This window comes from Chinchilla lanigera, unplaced genomic scaffold (genome assembly GCF_000276665.1).
Source record: "Chinchilla lanigera isolate Chin_1 unplaced genomic scaffold, ChiLan1.0 scaffold00115, whole genome shotgun sequence".
NCBI lineage: Eukaryota > Metazoa > Chordata > Mammalia > Rodentia > Chinchillidae > Chinchilla > Chinchilla lanigera.
The window spans coordinates 959,630-982,626 of NW_004955516.1; the positions used below are offsets into that span (position 1 = coordinate 959,630).

The 22,997-nt window shown below is 43.9% G+C and overlaps 1 protein-coding gene across 2 annotated transcripts in view; it reads right to left on the reverse strand.

Moving 5' to 3' along the window:
* Nucleotides 1-19,200, reverse strand: part of Rgn (regucalcin) — a 20,414-nt gene extending 1,214 nt beyond the window's left edge. Inside the window, exons 1-6 of one of the 2 annotated variants that reach the window (XM_005408971.2) lie at nt 19,002-19,200; nt 16,430-16,606; nt 13,520-13,702; nt 4,351-4,566; nt 1,354-1,485; nt 844-998 (exon numbers count right to left, since the gene is read on the reverse strand). In XM_005408971.2, the coding sequence (XP_005409028.1) occupies nt 844-998; nt 1,354-1,485; nt 4,351-4,566; nt 13,520-13,702; nt 16,430-16,592 (849 nt within the window). In that variant the 5' untranslated portion in view covers nt 16,593-16,606; nt 19,002-19,200. Of the gene's footprint in view, nt 1-843; nt 999-1,353; nt 1,486-4,350; nt 4,567-13,519; nt 13,703-16,429; nt 16,607-17,204; nt 17,294-19,001 lie in introns of those variants that run through there. The other variant, XM_005408970.1, reaches the window with a different exon arrangement.
* Between the last annotated feature and the right edge of the window lie 3,797 nt (nt 19,201-22,997).

Here is a 22,997-nt window from a genome sequence, read left to right on the forward strand (position 1 = left end):
GAGATCTTGCCTCAAAAAAGAGAACCAACTACTCAATAAGGTATCTATGTTCTAACCCAATTATTCACACAGATTATAATCCAGCTAGTAACGACTATGATTTAGATTTTAAAACTGAATGTATTTCTACTGTCTTACTCCCTTTGAAGAAGGGGTTTTCTACATTTATACATTTTAGCTCGAAAGGTCATTGACTTTTTTTATTACTGTTTGTTCTGTTGCAAAAAAAAGTTTTTTAAAAATCTGAAAATAGCTGGGTGTAGTGGTGTATCCCTGTAATCCCAGCACTTGGGAGGCTGAGGCTGGAGGAGCACTCTGAGTTCAAGACCAGCCTGGGCTACATGGTGAGTTCAAGGCCAGACTCACTATGTCTCAGCCTGTCTCAACTCCTGCCCCAAAGAAAAACCCCTAGAAGTATTCTTATAACATCTGAACAAACAAACAAGTGATTTTATAAACATGTTTCCAATGCTGGATTTCCAAGATTGTCATACTAATGTGAAAGATTTCAACAAATACCACTGAAACACAAAAAATATTTTAAAATACTGTACAAAGTATGATGAACACATCATCCTGGACTTCAGATAACTGACAGTCTAGAACAGTGATGGCGAACGTTTTAGAGCTTTCAGTGATACGAACAGCCCGCTGGGCTCGAATGCCCCATGCGTTCACCACCACTGGTCTAGAATATCCAAATACAATATTGTCAGGTCTAGGGCAACGAGCTTAATGTGCTAAATTGAATTAGGTTTTGGAGGACTGCAAAACACTCGTCACTGAGCTCCTTCGTAGAGGAATCTCCACCTCATTCCCCCCTCACAGAAAGAGCCATATCACCTTGAAAATTCCGCCAGCTTCAGGTTGCTTCAGAAGACCCTGGGGGTCTATTCCATCCCGGGCACAGGTCACGTACATTTCAGAGTAGTCCTTCCCTCCAAAGCAGCATGAAGTTGTTTTCTCAACAGGCAACTTCACAGTTTGAAGTCTTTTCCCTAGATCACCAAATACTTAATGTTTAGTTCTAGCAATTTCCAACCTCTGCAATAGTTCTGGAGCCTTTGCAGGGAAGCAAGGACGTTCTAAAGAAGACTGGAGGTTGCAATCCTTCCATGTATTTAGCTTGTCTTCCTTGAAAAATTCTTCCAGGCAAAAAGAGCTCCACAGAAGAAAGAAATTCTAACTATAAATTTTGGGGTATATCTTTGGCCTTTATTTCCAAAGTTATCCAATTGAGGCCACTGACTAGATCTCTTTATTAGTAGCAAGGTATCCCTGGTCCACCCCTGGTCCCTTGTATGTGGTATTTTCTAGACATGTCAGGCCAGGCTCATTTTGCTGTAGGCATACCTGTCACAGGGTCTAGACGGATCACTCTTCCTCCATTGTAACAGGCCACCCACAGCTTCCCCTCCACGTCGATACACATTCCGTCTGGAATATGCTCATCTTTCTCCAGCTTGTAAACACTTCTGCGCTTGGCTGAGGTTCAAAAACAAGAACAAGAACGCACCAAAATAACAGGCTACTCTGTACCGAGAATGGGACAATGAGCTCTCAACCTGATTATAAACACTGATTGCTTCTGCTCATCCAGGGTCTGGCATGTGAATAAAGGATTTCTACCACATGTTTTGGGGTAGATTAATTCCCTTTTTTTGTTTGGGTACAGATATATCTGCCTAGGTTTTCAGAGGAGGAGGGAAAAAAAAACAAGCAGATTTTATTTATTTATTTATCTATTTTTTGAGATAGGGTCTCGCTTTGTAGCTCAGGCTGGGCTTGCGCTCACTATGTAGTCCAGGCTGGTCTCGAACTCACAGGAGAGAGCTCACTAGGAGAGAATTCTTAATAAAATACTAGTAGGTAGTTTTCTCTGAGGCTGATCTGCAATGAGATATTGCAAGCCCATTTCAGGTACGTAGACTTTTGCTGTTGTAGTTACAAAAATGTCTGCTTTAAGCCCAAGATCTAAAAGGCCACATAATGGTACCACACAGACAGTTCATGCACAAAACCCCAGAAGACACAGGAGTTCGTTTTCTGCCTAATGAAATGTTCTAGAGGCATGACTAAAGCCAGGTGTGGCGGTGCATGCCTATACTCCCAGCACTTGGCAGCTGAGGTAGAAGGACTTTGAGTCTGAGACCAGTCTGGGCTATATAGTAAGACCCTAACAAAAACAAAAAATCAAGGCTAAATATTAGAAGAACTTGCATCCAAAAAAAGGGGTATTCCAAAACCCACTGGCTGGTTACAGGGAGAAATCACAATATACAAAAAATAAGCAAAAGCCAGAGGAGCAAATAGGCATGGTGGCACAGGCCTGTAATTCCAGTATTCTGGAAGCTGAGAGAAGAGGATTGCAAGTTTGAGCCCAGCCTGGGCAATGTAGCACTTAGTAAGACCCTATCTCAAAATAAAAAAATAAATCTTTTAAGAAAAAGACTGAGGATGTAGCTCAGTGTGAAGATCCTGTGTTCAATAATCAGTATTGTGAGAAAAAAAAACCCAGGGGAGGAGTCAGGTGCTGGAGGCTCATGCTTGTAATCTTAGCACTCAGGAGCCTGAGGCAGGAGGATTGTAAATTTGAGCCCCCCTGGGGGGGGGGCTACACATTTAGAGCTTGTCTCAGAAAAAAGTAAAAGTAAGGATGTAGTTAAGTGTCAGACCAGGGGGATGAGACCCTGAGTACAATCCCAAGTACAGAAAGAAAAAAAAAATCCCAGTCACTACAGTAATTCAATTGGAGTATAATGGGAAAACTGTTAAAACCATGTGTAAGGAAAATGGGTTAAAAACAGTTATAAAAAAATGAGCAGTACAAGCCAGGCATGGTGGTACACGCCTGTAATCCCAGCACTCAGGAGGCTGAGGCAGGAGGATCGTTGCGAGTTCGAGACCAGCCTGGGCTACAAAGTGAGATCAAGCCCAGCCTGAACTGCATAACGAGACTCTGCCTCAAAAAAAAAAAAAATAAAATAAAATAAAAATAAAAATAAAAAATTGAGCAGTACATATTTCCTTTTTTTTTTTTTTTTTTTGAGACAAGGTCTTGCCATGTGGCCTAGGCTGGCCTCAAACTCACAGTGGTCTTCCTGCCTAAGCCTCCCAAGTACTGGGATTACAGGCATGCGCCACCACCTGTGGCTAATATTTCAAAGCAAAATATTTGTATTGGAATATTTTGCCTCTGATTAAATCTACATGAAGAGTCTTATGATTTTTTTCAAGTCATTTTTATGATTGATTTTGCTTTTTTGATCCAGCACCTGTTATCAGTTTCAAGGATTTTTCTAAATTCTTCTAAGTAATTCTTGCCCTCGCAGTTTCTAACAATAGCTCATTTATAGCACATCAATGCAGCTGAACCAACCTGGGAAGTACTTTTCTTGAGTTTCCATTTTCAAAGGTTTTCCATTTTGCCTCTGAGTACTTGCCTATCGCTAACTAAAGTTAAAATAAGAAATGGCAGCCTAGCCAGGTACAGTGACATGTGCCTGTGATTGCAGCTACTTGAGAGGCTGAGGCAGGAGGATCGCAGGTATGAGGCCGGCCTGGGCAACTTAGTGAGACCTTTCTCAAAATAAAATTTTAAAGAGAGCTAGAGGTGTAGCTCAGTGGTGAAGCATTTCTCCAGTATGTACAAGGCCCTGGATTGAATCCCCAGTACTGCCAAAAGAAAAAGAGAATTAGTTGGCCAGGCATGGTGGTACATGCCTGTGATCCCAGCACTTGGGAGGCTGAGACAGGAGGATAGCTGTGAGTTCGAGGCCAGCATAGGCTACAGAGTGAGTTCAAGGCCAGCCTGAACTGCACAGAAAAAGCCTGTCTCAAAAACAAAAAAAGAAAAGCTCTAGAACAGGACATGGTAATACATGCCTGTCATTCTAGCACTCAGGAGGCTGAGCCAGGAGGATCACCATGAGTTTGAGGCCAGCCTGGGCTGCACAGTGAGTTCAAAGCCAGCCTGAATTAGAGTGAGACCCTGTTTTAAAAAATAAATTAGCAATTCAAACTCGAATTGTCTAGTCTTTTATCTCATTCTGTTGCACATTATTTATCCTTTACCATCCGGTAGTATAGGATCCATTTCCTAGTGAGCCCCTTCCAGTGATGGTGGAAAAAGGATTAAAATTCTATCCTCATTAGGTCAATGGCAACCATATTTTCATTGTGCTGAGGGCAATGGTCTGACCAGCAGCTTAATCAAGTCTGCATAATCATTTTTATATTTTAATGATAATATTGGAAAGTTTTCTACGTGAGTTGACAGAGTTACCTTACTAGTAACAAGCATCTGAAAACACTAGCAGCAGTGCAGAAAAAAAATAATCAAGTACATACAGATCTGTCCTGTCTGCAGGTCATAGTCAAAGGCATCCACGGAGTAGGACAGGCTGTCGATGTAATAGAAGATTTTGTGGTCCAAGGACCAATCCAGACCATTGGAGATGTCTACCTGGTCGAAGTACTTCTTTACATGGTGGTCAGGAAAGAGGGAGTAGAGCGCCCCCTGGTGCCGCTCAAGAACTGCTGGGGCGGTTTCCTCTGCCATGGTGCCTACAAAAGCCAAAAACCATGAGATCAACCCTGTAGCCTCTTGCTCACGTATGGCACCTTCATTTCGTACCAGGGATCCTCTCCAGGGCTTAAAACAAGGCAATTACAACACAGTCTTAAATTTTTGTAAAATGACAACTACTGCTGGTGTGATGGACCATGCCTGTTATCCCGGTTATATTAGAGACTGAGGCAGGAGGGTCTTAAATTCAAGGCCTGCTTGGACTAGTTGGTCTCTGTCTCAAAAATACATACATACATACATACATGCGGGTAGTTGGGGATATAGCTCTATGCTCCCTGGGCGCAATCCCTAGTACTGCCAAGAAGAAAAAGAAAAGAAAAAAATACAACTATCTTGTTTATAATGCAAATTAACACTACGCTGAGAAATTCTGGTTCCAAATAAGAAAGACTAAACATGCACCACCTCATATTCTCCTGAGCACAACTACTAAACCTGGACAACAGCCACAGCATAGCGACTTGAGAGCTTTGAAAGCATCGGCAGGCAGCCCAGGGAAGAACAGCAAAAGTGGAAGCACTGCCTCATTGGCGGTGAGCTCTCTCTCTTCGTCCTCAGTATCTCCCGGCTTGAAGGCAGCACAGCCTGAAATCTGGAGTGGGGCACAGGCGTGCAGACAGACAGGGATCTAAGAGAAATCCTCTAGACCTGGCTTAAGCAGCAGAAATAAATCCCCAGGTTGGGGGTGTAGCTCCGTAATAGAGCACTCGCCTAGCATACACGAGGTCCTGAGTTCCATTGCCAGCAACACACACACACACACACACACACACACACACACACACACACACGGAGCTCCTGAAGCTCAGAAGGAGTAAAGGAAACCCCAAGGTTATTTTCTACTCCTTTTTCTCTACCATCTAATGCTCCCAGGCCCCCAGACAATTCTTCAGGAGGGGCAGCAGAGAGGAGAGAGTGGCCAGCAATCAGAAACTAATGCCATCAAAACTCTGAGGGAAGAGAACTTTTCTCTCTATTTGGTGAGGCTCTGTGCAGCTCCAAAGGTGAGATCTAACCACTATTGCTTTGATTTATTTATTTTGCAGTACTGAGCATTAAGCCCAGGCTCTTCACATGGAGCTACATACATCCCAACACCTACTTTCTCATTTCTTACTCTGAGACAGGGTCTTATTAATTTGCTGCCGGGTGTGGTGGTGCATGCCTAGAGGATCGTCATGACTTCGAGGCCAGCCTGGGCTACATAGTGAGTTTAAGACCAGCCTGAACTACAGAGCAAGACCCTGTCTCAAAAAGAAAAAAAAATATTGCCCAGGCTGAGCTCAACCCTGGGATCCTCATGCCTTACCCTCCCAGACTGCTGGGGTTATAGGTGTGCACTACCACACCTGACAATTTTATTGGTTTGTTTGTTTGTTGAGATAAGGTCTCACTGTGTAGTTCAGGCTCACAGTGAACTCACTATGTAGTCCAGGTTGGCCTTGAACTCACAGTAATCCTCCTGCCTCAGCCCCGTGAGTGCTGCGATTACAGCTGTGCACCACCATGCCTGGTGCTTATTCTGTTTTTTTCTCGTTTTCTTTTTGTTTTTTCTTTAACTCTATGGCTTTCATACTTTTTTCACATCTTCCTGCTGCTTGGCCCTGGAGGCAGTGCAATTATAGGAGTGGCTAGAGGAATGAAAATGAGAGTTCTGAGAGACAGGCAGTTGATATGGAATATAATCCCATAAAGCTGTTTATGAACTCCTAGCCTCATTCCTAATTTGTATAAGAATGGATCAGATTCTAATACAAAAAAAAGATTTTTGGAGTAGAACTAATGGACAGAACTCCTTCTGTCCCAGACTGACCACCGAGAGGCACATGTGTGGCAGAGCCCCATAGCACCTAATAGAAGGCAGGTTGGGAGGCTGAGGCAGGAAGATTGTTGCAAGTCTGAGACCAACCTGGGCTGCAAAGTGAGCTCAAGGCCAGCCTGAATGGCATAGTGAGACCCTGTCTCAAAAAGACAAAAATAAAAAAAAAGAAAGCAGGTTGGAACTTGCAGCCTTACCCCAAATATATTAATATATATATATATATATATATATATATATATATATATATGGCCTGCTAAAACTACTATAACAACATGTCCCAAAGGATTTAAACAGAACTCAGGGTCCAATAACAATATTCAAAATGTCTGGGATATAACTATAATTTACTCAGTGCTAGAGCCAAATGTGCCTATAATTATGGCATGCTTTTCATCCCAGCTTCTTGGGAGAAGGATCAGAACTTCAAGGCCAGCCTGGACAATTTAGCCAAGACTGTTGCAAACAAACAAACAAACGAACAAGGGCTGGGGATATAGCTCAGCATTCCTTGGGGTCAACTCTTAGTACTTAAAAAAAATATAAGGCTGGGAATGGTATTGCACACCTATAATTTCAGCACTTGGGAGGCTGAGGCAGGAGGATTGCCACAGTTTGAGGCCAGGCTGGGCTACATAGTGAATTCAAGGCCAGCCTGGACTATCTAGTGAGACCCTTTCTCAAAAAGAAAAGAGAAGAAAAGAAAAGAAAAGAAATAAAAGACTAAACAAAAAGGAAAACTTTCATTTGATAATTCTTCATATCTTCTACTTCTTTGCTGTTACTTTCTGAGTTTTGTTTCAAGACTGTTTATAATAATTTGAGTTTCTATGACAGTTGTCTTAGTCTTTGACAATTCCAATATCTACGCCATATCATTTTCAGCATTCACTGATCTCTTTGATTTGATTCATTGATTGTTTTGTACAAGTTGAGATTTTCATGCTTCTTTGTGTTTCCAAGTGTGTGAGGATTAAGAGGAGAGAAGAAGTATTAGTAGAAGAGGAAAAAGAAAAAATGCTTATGTCAGCTTGTGGTTCCAATCCATGACCGAGTGGTCCCATTCTCTGGGCGAGGCAGCACGTTACAGTACAAATACAAAATGGAACAAACTGCTTACCTCATGAGCCAGGAAACAAAGGGCAGCTGGACAGGCCAAGGTCTCACAATACTCTTCAGACCTAAGGACTGCCCACAATGCCTACTAAGGATCCACAGCACCTCCCCATAGCAGTGCCTGGGAGACCAAGCCTTTAAAGTGGACCTTTGGGGGCCATTCAGTATTCAAATTACAGTACCAAGTAACTTCTTTTTTAGTTTTTTGAGGCAAAGTCTCATTATGTAGCCCAGGCTGGCCTCAAACTCACGGCAATCCTCCTGCCTCAGCCTCCCAGGTGCTGGGATTACAGATGTGTACCACTATGCCTGGCTCAAATGAAAATTTTAGAAAAAAAATTTTACAACTCACTGGATCTATTCATCAATAGTAGGACATATGACAGAGGAAAGAGTCAGTGTACCTGAGGGTGGATCAATAGAAATTATTCAATCTGAATGACAGAGAGAAAAAAAGATTGGAAGAAAAACGAATGGAGCCTCAGGGACCCATGGGACAACAACAGAAGGGCTAATGCATCTCTTGGTTCCTAGAGAAGAGCGGGTACACCCCCCCCAAATTTGAAGGTTACTTCGATCAAAATTCCTCAAGCTTGGTGTTTTGGCTGGTACACTGTGTCAACTTGGGGAGTCTAGAGGCTTGGCTAAGCCGCAGTTGAAAAGGACCTGTCCTTACCCTTTTGGGATGCTCTTCATTTTGTCAATTTGAGAAGTTTAGAAGGTTAACTATGCGACTCAGCAGGGAGCCAAGGTGCTTACTTTGTATTCATCCTGAGCCTGTACAAGAAGAGGGCATGCAGAGGGTGTGGGTATAGAGGACCCCCCACCCCCAGGGCGGGTAGGCTGCATAAGAAAAGGGTATTGAGAAAGGACTGATTGCTGGTTCATCTGAGGCGCTCCAGTCTTTGCCTTCAGCTTGGTCGTCTCCTGGCTTCTGGTGCAGACTGTTGGGCTTCCGCCTGGGACTCTTCAGCCTTCTGGTGTAGGCTCTCCAGCCCTTGTCATAGATTCTTCAGCATTCCGTCACAGACCCATCCACCTCCTGATATGGACTTGCACGGACACTGCAGTGAGCTGGGGCTGAGCTCTTTCATCTCCAGCATGCAGACACCCTCTGCACGCTTCCTCATCCAACTCTGCGGCTGACCATTGTAAGCCAAACTTGTAATTCCTTGTACATTTGTATATCTTGTGTTTCTCTAGAAACCTACCCCATGACTGCATGAGGCTTTGGGGGGACATCCTGACACAAACCCTAACACTTGGTGAAAAGCATAAAACTAGATTAAAAAACAAATCCAAAACAGGATAAATACAAAGAAACCTACACCCAGAGACATTGTAATGAAGTTACTGAAAACTAAAGTCAAACCAAAATGCTTTAAAGCAATAAAAATGGCAGAAATGAAAAGAAAAATGGCATATTATATATAGGGGAATAATGATTTCCAGGCCAAAAGGGTGATTACATATTGAAAATGTCAATTCACTAAGAACATATAGTTATCTTAAATGTGTCTGTGCTTAACAGTAAAAGTTCTCAGAACTGAAAGAATTAGAAAAATATAGACTTATAGTTGGCGACTCTCAATATTCATCTGTCAGCAGTCAATATCAGTAAACAAAATCAGCAAAGACATAAAAGAATTGAACGCCATCAGCCAACTGAACTCTCATTGATACCCGTACTTTTACGACCCTCCACCCACCAACAGGAGATAGACATTCTTCTCCAGTACATATGGAGTATCTCATTCATTGGACTTATTATTCAGAATCCATTTAAATGGAGTATGGTATGTAGCACACAGCTGTAATTCCAGCATTCAGGGGACTGAGAAGGAGGATCATGAGTTTGAGGCCAGCCTGGGCCACATAGCAAGTTCAAGGCAGGACTGGAATACAGAAAGACCCTGTTTCAAAAAAAAAAAATCACTTAGATAAACTTTTGTGGGATCTCAGGGGACAGAGAAGAATCTGATTATAATGAAGAAACTGGAAAGCTCATCTCCTATATCACATTTTATCTGAAAGAAGAGCAAGTTAGAAGAGGAAAGTGGAGTTCAAATGGAAAGCCGAACAGCAAGTAAGACAGGATAGGCCCTCCCTCCCTGCAAAGAAGGGAAATCACTCAGTGCTTATGTACTACAGGACCGGTGGGTTTGTTTCAATGAATATTCTTCCACACTACCTGCCTCACAGAAAAGATGCCCGGGGTGGGTGCAGTGGTACATGCCTATAACCCCAGCTATTCAGGAGGCTCAGGCAAGAGAGCCATAAGTTAGTTTATTTATTTATTTATTTATTTATTTTTGAGATAGGGTACATATGTATTTCAGGCTGGCCTTGAGCTCACTATGTAGTTTCAGGATGGCCTCGAACTCATGGTGATCCTCCTGCCTCAGCCTCCCAAGTGCTGGGATTACAGGTGTGTGCCACCACACCTGGTTGAGAATCACAAGTTTAAGGCCAGTCTTAGCAATTTAGTAAGATCCTGTGTCCAAAAGATAAATAAATAAAAACAGGGCTGAGGATGTTACTTAGCTGTAGAGCTTTTGCCTGACATTTGTGTGGCTCTGTGTTTAATTGTAGCACCACACACACACACATTTCATTCAGGCAAGAATTGACAGTGGATATAAGTCAGATATGGCCAACCTGGGCTACATAGTGTGTTCCAGGCCATCATGAACTATATAGTGAGATGCTGTCTCAAAAAAAAAAATAGTGAATATAAAACCTAAGGTGCTAAAAAAAAAAAGGAAACACCAAACAAACAAAAGTATAAAACCTAAGGAGAAATTTGGTTAAGGACCAGAGTATTTATGTTGATTTAAAGAATCTCTTGGGCTGGCGATATAGCTCAGTGGCACAAACGCCTGCCTGGCAAGCACAAGGTCCTGAGTTTGATTCCTGGTACCCCCCCCCCCTCCAAAAAAGAATCTCTCCATAGCCAGGCTCAAGATTTCTCCTAACGATCCCTGCCCCACAGCATTCACAGCCTTGTACAGTCCTCTCCATCCTCCCATTGTTACCTAGGTGACCAGTAGCACAAGGGAGAATTGATGGTATGTCATTTCTAAGATTGACCCATCTTAAGTTTCTGTCCCTCTCCCTCTCTTCACTAGCTCGAGGAAAAGAAAAATCATGTCCCGAGCATCCCTGCTGAGAGGCCCACATGGTGAGGAAATGAAGCTTCTTTCCTGCATGAATGAACTTGGAAGCACAACCTTCAGGTCCCTAGTCGACAGCTTGACTATCAGGTCATGAAACAGTCTGCACTAGAATCATCCAGCTAAGCCACATCCACATTCTTGATTTTCAGAAACTATGTGAGATAATGCACGTTTGTTATGGCGAGCCACTAAGTTTCTGGGTAATTTGTTAGACAGCAGTAGATAACAAACTCCACACATTCTTGTAAATGACAATTTAAAAAACAGCTATGGCCAGGTGTGGTGGTATATCTGTAATTCCAGGTGTTAGTGAGGATGAGGCAAAAGGATTTTGAGTTTGAGGCCAGCCTGAGCAACTTAACAAGATCCTGTCTCAAAGTAAAAAAATGTTTGTTTGTTTGTTTTTTGTTTTGGAGACAGGGTCTTGCTATGTAGTTTAGGCTGTCCCTGAACTTGCAGTGATCCTCCGTCTCAGCCTCCTGAGTGCTGAGATTACAGGCATGCATCATCACACCTAGCTAAAAATAAATTTTTTTTTTTCAGTACCAGGGATCGAACTCACGACCTTGCGCTTGCCAGGCAGGCACTGTGCCACTGAGCTAAATCCCCAGCCCCAAATAAAAATTTTTAAAAGGGCTGCTCAGTGGTAGAGCACTTTCCTAGTGTGTGCAAGGCCCTGGGTTTCATCCCCAGTGCTGAAAAAAAAAAACCCCAATTACTATACCATGGAGAAATCTTACAGGACCTTAACCAGGTCGTCAACATTAACATCACCAATGTGGGGCAGATGGACAACGTGCCTCTAGAGGGGACACCGCGGGAAGGACACAGCATCACCTACACAGTATTCCAGGCAAGAATGTACTGTAGAATATCAAGCCAACCACAAGGATACATCAGACAACTACAAAGTGAAGACTATTCTATTAAAGGGGGGCTGGGCGGAACATATCCTTTCAAAATGCCGCTGTCATAAAAAACAAAGAAAGGCCACAGAAATGTTCCAGATTAAGAGGATAAAAAGATAAACTACGTACAAACCATGATCCTAGACTGGATGCTTTACTGGAGGGAACAGTTATATAAAGGACATTATTCAGTTGATCAACATAACTGAAATACAGACAGTATATTAGATAAAATTATTGCATCAATGTTAAACTTCTTTCAGCTGATAACGGCACTGTGACCATGTAAGAAGATGTCATTTTTCTTGGGAAATGCATCCTGGAGTATTTCGGGGCAGAGGCACACCATATATAGGCAGACTATTCTTACCTCGGCTCCACCAGGGAAAATTATGTTTAGACATACAACAAATGTTAAAGCTAGGGGAACGAGATGTTAACAACGGGTGACAAGGATTTTGAGTTTGAGGCCAGCCTCAAACTATTCGTACCTTTTCTGTAAATTTGAAATTATTTTCAGTTTAGGGGCGATGGGGGTGTAGCTCAGTGGTAGAGTACTCGGCTGGCATTCACAAGGCCCTGGGTTCCACTCACAGCACAACAACAACAACAAAATTCCAATTTAAATTCATTGAAACTTCTGTGTTTAAAACTCATTTAAGCCACAAAAACACCATATAGACTTTAGTTTCTGCTAGAGAGAAATAGAAAAAGATATCTAGGAAGACTTTCCCATAGGGTTTGCTTTAGTGGTACAAGTTACTCAGGCAATAATACAAGAAAAGCATTGAGGGTATAGCCAAGGGCTTGAACGCTTGCCTGGCATCTGTGAGGTTCTGGGTTCAATTCCCAGCATTGCAAAAGAAAAAGAACCCCGCAAACCACATCTTCTTTATCCATTCCTCAGTGTATGGGCATTTGGGCTGTTTCCAAGATTTGGCTATTACAAACTGTGCTGCTATAAACATGGGTGTGCATATATACCTGTGATATGATGCTTTTAATTCTTTTGAAAAGATACCAAGAAGGGGAATAATTGGGTCAAATGGGACCTCCAATCCTAGTTTTTTGAGGAATCTCCACACTGATCTCCACAGTGGCTGCACCAGTCTATACTCCCACCGACAGTGGAGAAGGGTTCCTTTTCCTCACAACCCCTCCAGCATTTATTAGTGGTTGATTTCTTGGTGATAGCAGTTCTTTCTGGGATGAGATGGAATGTCAATGTTGTCTTAATTTGCATCTCTCAAATGACCAATGGTGCTGAACATTTTTTCATGTATCTATTTGCTATTTGTACTTCTTCATCTGAGAACTGTCTATTCATTTCAGATGCCCATTTTATCAGCCACGAAGGATGTAGTTGAGATATTTCTAGGTAAATGGATGTAATTTGAGGCCATACTCTTATGTGAAATAAACTGGGCACATATGGGTAAATATCACGTTGTTTCTCCGATGTAAGACATTAAAAGTGTAAATAAGGACCAAAATGTATAATAGATATTGTGAAATAGGAAGAAAATGTTCAGATGGGGAGGGGAGCTAGAGCAGAGGGAAGGGGAAAGGAAGGAAGGGCAAAGAAAAAAATGAGAAAAGATGGAAAAAAGGGAAACAAACGTTTTGTAAATAAGGAGGGGAAGGGGGGTTGAAAGAAGGGGGAATGGGAAAAAGAAAAAATAAGATATATCAAGTACAGGTACAAATTCCTTATGATGAATATGATCATTATGTATACCTAAAAAGTACCAATAAACTTAATTAATTTTTTAAAAAAGGAAAGGAAGGAAAGGTAAAAGAACCCAAAACCCATTTGAATAGCACTCTGATCACTGTAGCAGCCAGAACTTTCTAAATCATAGTGTTTCTTGCAAAGTTGAACAATGTAGAGGCTAAAAAGAAATCATACCAGCAAAGTATCTCCCAGCAGGATCCACTTTTCCATCATTGAATCGATTGTTTTTCTTATCTTGATCCACCTCAGCCAGGACAACTACTGACTCGTCTTCCCAGTTCAAAGCACAGAACTTTGTCCCAATGGTGGCGACATAGCCTCCCGACTGCCGAAGGGCCACGGAGCTGACTGGGGCATCTGTAGAGGCAAAAGCAGTCGTTAAAAGGTGGCGAGCAGTCCAGGGTCTGAGTAGCACACTGAGGCCATCCTATCCCCTGACATCTTTCAGAGAAGAAACCTAGCAATTTCGGCAGCGGGAGTGAGCTTTTTCTCTGTTGAGTAAGGAAGGCTACATAACCTTGTATATTTGTTGAGTGTCAACTCTGTGCACCGTTCTAGGCAGCAAAGCTAGAAAGACGACTCCAACTCTTGTGAATGTTCCCAGGCTCGTGGGAGAAACAGAGGAGTCAAACCACAGCAGCTGCTGGGGCAGGGAGGCTGAGGGTTGGAGGAAGGAGAGTTCAAGGCCAGCCTGGGCTGCTATATAGCAAGTTCCAGACCAGCTTGGAACATAGCAAGACTGTGTGTGTGTCTGCGTCTGTGTCTCTCTCTGTCCCTCTCTCTCCCTCCCTCCCTCTTTTCCCTTCTCTCTGTCTCCCTCTCTCTCCCCTCTCCCTTCTCACCTCTTCTCTCTCACAAAAAAAGTCAAAGCACAGCAGCTACAATGCAATACATCGGGGCAGGTGCCACATCCAGTGCAGAGGAGCTGTGCCTAATTGAAAGGCACCAGGTGTCATCACAGAATGTGCTGTGCTCAACTGGTCTGATCTCCAGGAAATTCAGAGATGCCAACTGTGTTTACTTCCAGCGACTAGGTTTTGTGACATTGCTCTCCTCTTTTAATATAGTATTTGTCCGTTCTTTGTGGTGCTGGGGATCCAAGCTAGGACTTTCTGTATCCTAGGCAAGTGCCCTACCACAGAACCACATTCTCAGCCCTAACTCTTAGGTTTTTAAGAGAGTTTTTTTTTATGCGTTCAATTGGAAACTGTTTCTCAAATCTTCTTTGGAATGAAGCATGGTGAAATATAAATAGGAATGTAGATGCAGTGATAATATAAGCATATCTTTTCATTACATTACTACGTTCTGTATTTTGAAATTTTATTTTTTCTGAGTTTGATATTTTTCTATGTATAAGAAAACATTTTGGGGTGCTGGGAATTAAACTCCAGGTCCTTGCACATGCTAAGCACACACTCTATCACTGAGCTAAATCCCCAGCCCTGAAAACGTTTTCTAAAGTGGAGAGATTAGCTGGATGTGGTGGTGCACACCTGTAATCCCAGCACTTGGGAGGCTGAGGCAGGTGGATCGCTGCGAGTTCGAGGTCACCCTGGACTACAAAGTGAGTTTAACACCAGCCTGAATTACATAGTGAGGCTCTGTGTAAAAAATGTGGAGAGAGGTTTGAAGCTAAGGGTTTGGTCCCCAGAAGTCCCCCCAAAAAGCATCTGAAGTGGGCAGATGGATTGCCGGGGTGAACAGTCACAGTAGAAATACATTTATCAGACATTCCTTAAAGTACCTAATTAGTGCAAGGTGTTGGGTGCTTTTAGCTCAAAGCTCTGCTCAGAGGTTGATTCAAGTCACCGAGGGTCCCAGGGAATGTGCAGGGCATGATGCGGAGGGTCGCACTCTCATCATGGATCTCTGTGGCTTGAGACTCCTGGTCACTTTCCGAGCTACTGCTGACACCACCAGCCATTCTTGCATGCTGAGGGAGCAGCTTTGCAGGTTTGGGGTGGGCACATGTACATGCTGGAAGGAACTCACTAGGGAAGGGGATGGGCCCACAGCCCTACTCTGCCCTCAGAGCCACAGCCGCTTTGCCTCCAGCAGCAGTAATATTCATAGGGAAGCAAAAGAGCTGCTCCGAGCTGAGCATAGTGGTGCACTTTGGGAGACTGAGATAGGAAGCTGCAAAGTTCAAGCCTATCCTAGGCAACCTGGTGAAACCCATCTGAAAATAGAAACTAAAAACAGGGCTGGGGATATAACTCAGTGCAAAGGTCCTGAGTTCAATCCCTAAGACTGCTAGAAAAAAAGGCTCTGGGTGCCAATCCCCAGGATGGGGGGAGGGTAACTAGATATTGATTGTGGTCCCTAGTTCGATTCATGGGAAGAGATACCGAGAATTCCTGTAGATTCCCAAGGTTACAGGATTTCCTGATATCTCATTCCCACGAACACAATAATGAAAAAAAGAAGCTTCTTTCTCTATCACTGATCATGTCAGCCCACAGCCTTGAGCCATAGAAAGCAACAGACTCCTTCTCTGGAAAGCACAGGGTCCTACACGGAATCACACTGAAATGCACACAGGGTTCCATCCGAATTCAGTTGTGCAGTGAACAAAGATAGGCCCGGTTGATAGTCCTCCGCTTCCCCCCGCGCCAGGGATAGAACTATGCTAGGTGAGCACTCTGCCACTGAGCTATGCTCTCTGACCTCTTCGCTTGCAAAAGACCTTTCCACATGCAAAGAAGAGGTCAACTTGTTGATCTTATTTTTCTTTAAATTAAGTTCGTGGCTTGACCAAGGCAGATGGCCTTTGCTGTGCCATTAACTTAGTCTTCAAATTTCAATGCTGTCGTGTAAAGGTGTCAAGGACAGATAGATACTGGGAGTGTTGTCCCTCACTGGAAGAGGATGAGGAAAGTACTGATGATCCAACACTTACTCCTGGGTCGAAGTGGGAGGACATGGAGTGTGACACAGACAGCGTGACAAGCCAAAAGGTCTTAAAGCACATTCAGTATGCTTTAATAAGAAGGTCCCAGGGGAAGGACAAACATGATGACTGCTCCTCCACTGGGAAAAGATGCCTGACTGCAAAGATGTGAGCTGGGCCTTCATCCTTACCCATGGTCACTCGCTGTACTTGCTTGGTGAGTGAATTCCACCGGCAAACCCGTTTTGCAGGAATGTCTACGAAGAGCAGAGAGTTGGACGCTTCCTCCCATACTGGAGACTCACCACACCGGCAGTTCTCAGGCAAGACACACTCGATTTTAATGGAAGACATTGTCACGCAGCAACCTACAGAAGACAGCAGAGATCAAGTGAAACATGATTGCATCGAGCCAATTCAGCACCATACTTGGCTGGAGACCTCGATAAAAATCTCAGGCATACTGTTTTATGGTGTTTTGCGGATACTGCACTTTTTACAGATTGAATATTTTTGGTTTTTTGCAACAGGGTCTCGCCATGTAGTTCAGGCTGCCCTTGAACTCACTATGTAGCCCAGGCTGGCCTTGAACTTGCAGCGATCCTCAGTAGGTGTGCACCACCACACCCTGCAATAAAGTATTTTTAAAATTAAGGTCTGTACATTTTAGAGACATAATGCTAGTGGACACTTAATAGACCACTGTGTACTATGAACATAACAGCTCTATGCACTGGGAAACGCAAACAATTGTGTCTCATTTTCTTATGAAATTTGCTTTATCACAGTGATCTGGAACCCAACTCCCAACCTCTCAGAGGTATGGCTGTGTTTGATCAGAACTGGAAAAACTGGGCTTACTTTCCGAAAGTCAGAATAAGATCAGCAAGGTGACAGGAGGAGACATGTAGCAGGAAGAAGAAATAGCTGACAGGAGATACCAGGAGACATTTTCAATCAACTTACCAATGAGGTCTTTTTTTCAAGCTGTCTTTATAAAGAAGAGCGATACTCAGACACTCACACCTTGGTGCTGGTGACCCTCAGAGAGCTCGCTGTTTGGAGAGTGCAAGATTGCTCTTTATGCCAGCACTCCCGCCCCTTAGGGTGGTCAGGGGGCGGGCAGCTCCCTCATTGGTGGCCACTTTGGGTGTCTACAGGTCACCTTCTCTTGCTATCTTCTCTTCCTCCATCTGTTGGTGCTATTGATCCCCCTGGAGGCCAGGGCCTTCCTGATCTGCATTTTTAGAAATCTGTTCACCAGTAATAATGCACTAACTTAGAGCCGTAGAACGCATGCTTAGCATGCCTGAACCCCTGGGTTCGATCCCTAGCAAAACCACCCCCCTATCCATTTTCAAATTCATACAATGGAAGGAATGAAGAAAAGGCCACCTGCTAAGCACCACAGGAGGAGCTGATCACTCCTCTGGCTCCCTGGGCAGGCATGGCGCCAGTATGACAACTGGTCTTGAACTGCACAAGTAAGGAACATTCTGTTCTGGGACTTTAGGCCAGAGACCATCATCAGTAAATTAGGAGAAGAAAAAGAAGAATTATCAGGAAAAAAAAACAACCCAAACTGATCAGATAAGAATCCCATGTGGGAGACCGGCAACTTTCAATACCATCCTTCCTTTTAAAATTTTATTTATTTTTTAAAGAGAATAAAAAATAATTTAAAAAACCATTAGATACAGAATTAGACTAAATAAGATGATAGGAATTCAACAAAGGTTATTATGTTGCATATTGGTGTCTTCAAATTATTTGTTCAGATTACCAGATATAAGCATGCAAAATTGGTCCAAAAACTAAAAAGAAGAAAAAAAATTTTAAGCAGTAACTGTTCAATAGCCCAATAGAGATCAGCTGTACAATTGCTCCAGCTATCCTGCGTATACACATGTGTATTAGCATCCTTCCTGTCGCCCTGCTCTGCTTTCAATATGCAGATTTCCAGTGGGTAAAAATTGCTGGCACTCGTGTCTATGTGCTTTAACCAAGTGGTCCCACACGTGGGTGGACAAATGGATAGGAGAGAAGGGAGAAAACTGATCTTGTTTTAATATTTCTTTCAATAATCTGGGCTACGTAGGAAATTCAAGGCCAGCTTGTATATAGTGAGAGATTGCCTCATACCCCATCCCCCCCAAATTTCCTCAGTAAACTATACTTTAAAAAAACCCACACTTATCTCAAAGTTGTTTTAAATAATGACTGCCAGCCTCATTGCATTCCGAATGTTCACTGGATGTTAAAAATTGGCTCAGACTCCAAAGGCCTTCATACTATCAATCTTAGATAAGAGCCAAGATCAGAAGCTCCACTTTTAATAGTGACTTTTAACCCTGCTGCTCTGCCTGTGTCACGCAGGCCCTGGCTGCGGAGGGGTGGTTGGGCGAGGAGAAAGGCGGCGGGGCTCGCGCTGCACCTGGGGTGTCTGCGGAGGTGCTCAGTGTGCACACAGTGCGGGCCATCCACCTGCCCAGCCGCTGTCGTGGCCCGGGCCACTGCATCAGCAACAGCGATGGCAAGGCCCTGGGCAGCTGAAGGCGGAGCCCGGTTCATCCTAGTGCGGGCCTCTGCTGCGGGCGCCCAGGCCAGCCCGGATGAGCTCTGCGCGGGTCCCGGGTGGGCACACAGCAGTCACCCTCCTGGATGCCCCTGGTTGGGAGACTGGGCCGGTTTGGTCTCGCTCCACCCTCGCTTGGACCTTTCGCGGGTGGGGTTGGGGGGAGGAGGGCCGACCAGGGCACTCACCAGGCCGGAGACTTCTCTGGTGGCTGCAAGGTCAGGCCCTGCGGGGGAGGGGAAATTCCGTGGAACACAGCGGCTGGGCGGGTGGATGGCCTCAGGCCTGGGGACAAGGCGGCCCTTCTTGCTGGTCCCGCTCCCTTCAAAGGCCGACGCTGTACCCCTCTGCACCCGCAGCGGGAAGAATTCCTGCCAAGCCACACGGGGCAAGGACGGGGTGGGGGTGGGGTGCGGGAATGGAGAGGCGGGGACAGAGTGAACCTAAACTTCGGAGTTTGAACTAGGGTATCAAACGTTTATCTTTTACTTAAACAAACAAAAGTTGTTAAAGTGCCTAACAGATTGGCACAAGGTCTCATTAAACACAAACAGATTTAAAAAGGAAAGAACAAAGTGATTAAATAAATCCTCCCTCTACCTAGTCGGTAAGACGCTGATGGCCGGAAGCCAACTCTTGCAAAACGTTTTTGGTGCGGAAGAGAAAAGAGTGTATTTGATTTGACTGTAAAAAATCACATGGAAAAAAACCCCGACCCCGACTCAGGAGCAGTCCTCAGCTTCACATTCGTTCCCCATGGAGAGCCCACAGGTATTCCTCATCCTGCCCCTTGACTCTCTACTTGCTCTACATAACCCACAAGTTTAAAAGATTACAATTTGGTTTGTCCGCGGTGCTGGGGATGGAACCTGGGGTCTCACAAGAATGCTAGGCAGGGATTTACGACTGTGCTACTGCTCCAGGCCCTTAAACGAATTTTTAAAGGGAGGGAGTCAGACAGAATGGTGCTTGTCCCTCGGGGATAGCAGCAGGGAGTAACTGCCAAGGGGAGTAAGGGAAATTTGTGGGGCAATGGGAATGGTCTCTAAACAGATAGAGACTTGCATTGCACGGGGGTATGTACTGTCAAAAACCACTCAACTCTATGCTTGAGATTAATACATTACCTCATTATTCATCTCATTCTAGTATCCTATTCCCTGATATCTGAACTGTCCTAAAAATTGCCTAGTACTCTCAAAGTACCATCAATTTGACATTGTAAATTTTAATTCACAAAGGAGGAAGAACTAGAGATCAACATCAGAAAACTCAAAGCAAGCAGAAAATTGGTGGAGCAACCTCAGCTCATTTTTTTGTGTGTGCATTTTTGGAGGTAGAAGCCAGCGTGTTCCACATGCTAGGCAAGTGCCCTACTAGTGATCTGTGTACAGTCCACCTCCCGTGAGCTCAAAGCTTAAAGCTAGTAATTTAGAAGAACCACTACTTCGAGCCTCACTGATTTTCTGTTGGCCCTGGGAGGTACTTAAGACAGTTATGCGCTCATTTTCCTATTTACAGATGGGCAAATATAAGTCGACAAGGTGAACAGACCTCCAAAGCCATACGACTGAGGTAGGATCGAAAAAATGATAGGTAAAAAAGTGACAAGGAAAATCAGAATTTTAAAATTGTACTTTTTTTTTTGTCTTTTTGACGCAGGGTTTCACTATGTAGCTCAGGCTGGATTTGAACTCACCTATATAGCCCAGGCTGGCTTCGAATTCATCACGGTGATCCTCCTGCCTCAGCCTCCTGAGTGCTGGGATTACAGGTGTGTGCCACCACGCCTGGCTTTTACAGTTGTACTTTGAAGAGAAACTGTACAGCCCAGTGTGGTGGTGCATACCTGCAATCCCAGGACTTGGGAGGCTGAGGCAGGAGGATTGCCTGAGTTCAAGGCCAACCTGATCTGCGTAGTGAAACCCCTGCCTCAAAAAACTTAAAAAATCCTAAGGGTCTTAAAGACTTAATAAGCCTGTAAATTGGGTTCTGGGCCTGTGCTTTTCACCTGTAAATTGCGCTTCCTCTCACAGACCTCCATCCTCAAGGAAGCAACAGCGTTAATGGGCAGCTTCTGTCAATTTCAAACGCAAGTAAATGGTTTGTATTCTAGTGTAGCCTAACAGATGGGGAGCCACACGGACAGTAGGAATACACATCCAAGGTCTCCCATCCTGAAGACACCCCCAAGACCCCACAAAAATACCCACCTTCAGATTCAGATTATAAGGTGGTTTGCTCTCTCTCTCCCTCCCTCCCCGCCTCCCTCCCCCCTCTGTCTTGAGGGCCCACACTATTTGAGTGTGTACTTTTTAATTTCTGCCTAATCTTTTCCGTGCCTCTTACCGACCAGTCCTAAAAATTCCTTTTCCATGACCGGAGTCAGCAAACCTGCACCTTGATTCTATGGGTAGGATGGGTCTAGGTTTCTTATTTCAATGGGAGCCTCCTCCTTCCTGCGACCCTGCCCCTGCGGTGACAGAACCAGCTGAAAAAAAGATAGCAAATAGCCTAAGCCATTGGTGGAGACATAAAAATCTAAAAAAAGCTTTTTTCTTTCTTCTCTCATTCATTAGTCCTTTGCTTCTTCTCCCTCCCTCTTCCTCCCTCCCTCCCTTCCTTCCTTCCTTCCCTCCCTCCCTTCCTCCCTCCCTCTCTTCTTTCCTTCCTTCCTTCCTTCCTTCCTTCCTTCCTTCCTTCCTTCCTTCCTTCCTTCCTTTTTGTATTACTGGGGATTGAACTCAGGTCCTTCACACTGAGCTGCATCCTTAGCCCTTTAATTTTTTTGAGGCAGGATCTCACTAAATTGCTAAATTGCCTGGCAGGGATTGAATTTACAATCCTTCTACCTCAGCCTCCCATAGTGCTGGGGGTTACAGTCATATGCTGCCATGGCCCACCTTTTAGGGTGGGTCAAAGACAGTGGGATTGGAATGCCCTAGATGTTGGGGATTTCTGGGGTTTTGCTATGCCCTCTCTCTAAGGAGTCTCTTCCTAGCTCATGGCTTCTTCTGCCTCTTCAATGCTAACGACACCCTCAGTAATCTGTATTAAAGCCCAGATCTCTCCCAAGTTACAGGCCTGGAGACCAACCCCTTTCCTCAGTAGCTCTAAGAAGTTGCCCAAAGCCAATCATCTCATTCACAAACTGCCTGCTCTATCTTGGCAAACAGGACCATGGTGCCACCAGTGGATTATGCAAGAAACCAGACACTCCACCAAACATCTCGTTTCCTAACTCAAGGCCAGCTAATCACTAGATCATAGAAGCGTCCCTTTAATGTTCTAATTATGTTGGCACTGCCTCAATGCATTCAGGCCTTCCCTATTTCTTGCCCAGATTGTTGTCATCTCCCTGGAGGTCTTCACTCACCCCTTTGGATGTGCTGCCAAAATGACCCGCTAGGCCAGGAGTCCCATAGGGTCTTGTTCACCCTGAGCTCCTGAGGTCTTGCTGCAGTGCTGACGTTAGATGTTTCAGTTATCTGCTTTCCATTTTTATTTTTTGCAGGTGGGGGGTGATCTTTATTTAGAAAAACTTTTCAGTCTTACAGAAAAGTTGCAAAAATAACATAAAGAAGTCATGATTACCCTTCATCTGAGTTCCTCAAATGTTAACTATTTTCCACATTTGCACGCACCCCCATTTCTCTCATCTGGCCCAGGCTGGCCTTGAACTTGGCCACTCAGTCAATCCCCCTGCCTCACCCTCTAAGCTACCCTATATCATATTACGTTATATATATTAAAATATATATTATAGATACAATTCCCCTGAACAGTTTGAGAGTACATTGCCAACACGATGCTCGTTTACCTCTAAATACTTTAGTGTGCATTTCGGGAAAACAAGGACCTTCTCATACAACCATAGCACAATAATCAAAAGCAGGCAGTAAGTATGGATACAGTATTGTCTAATTGAGTTTCGCCAATTGTTTCATTAATGTCCATCATAATAAAAGGGAGAAAAGTGTTTCTTTTTTATTTTAAAGAGAATAAAAACAACGATACACAATTTCAAAACAAGATAATAGGAAATTAATAAAGGTTGTTATATTGCATATTGTTATCTTTAAAGTACTTGCTCAGATTACAAGATATAGGCATTCAGAATTGATCAAGTAGTATAAGCACAAACTGTTCCTTTCAGTGAACTAATAGAAATTAGTAGTATAATT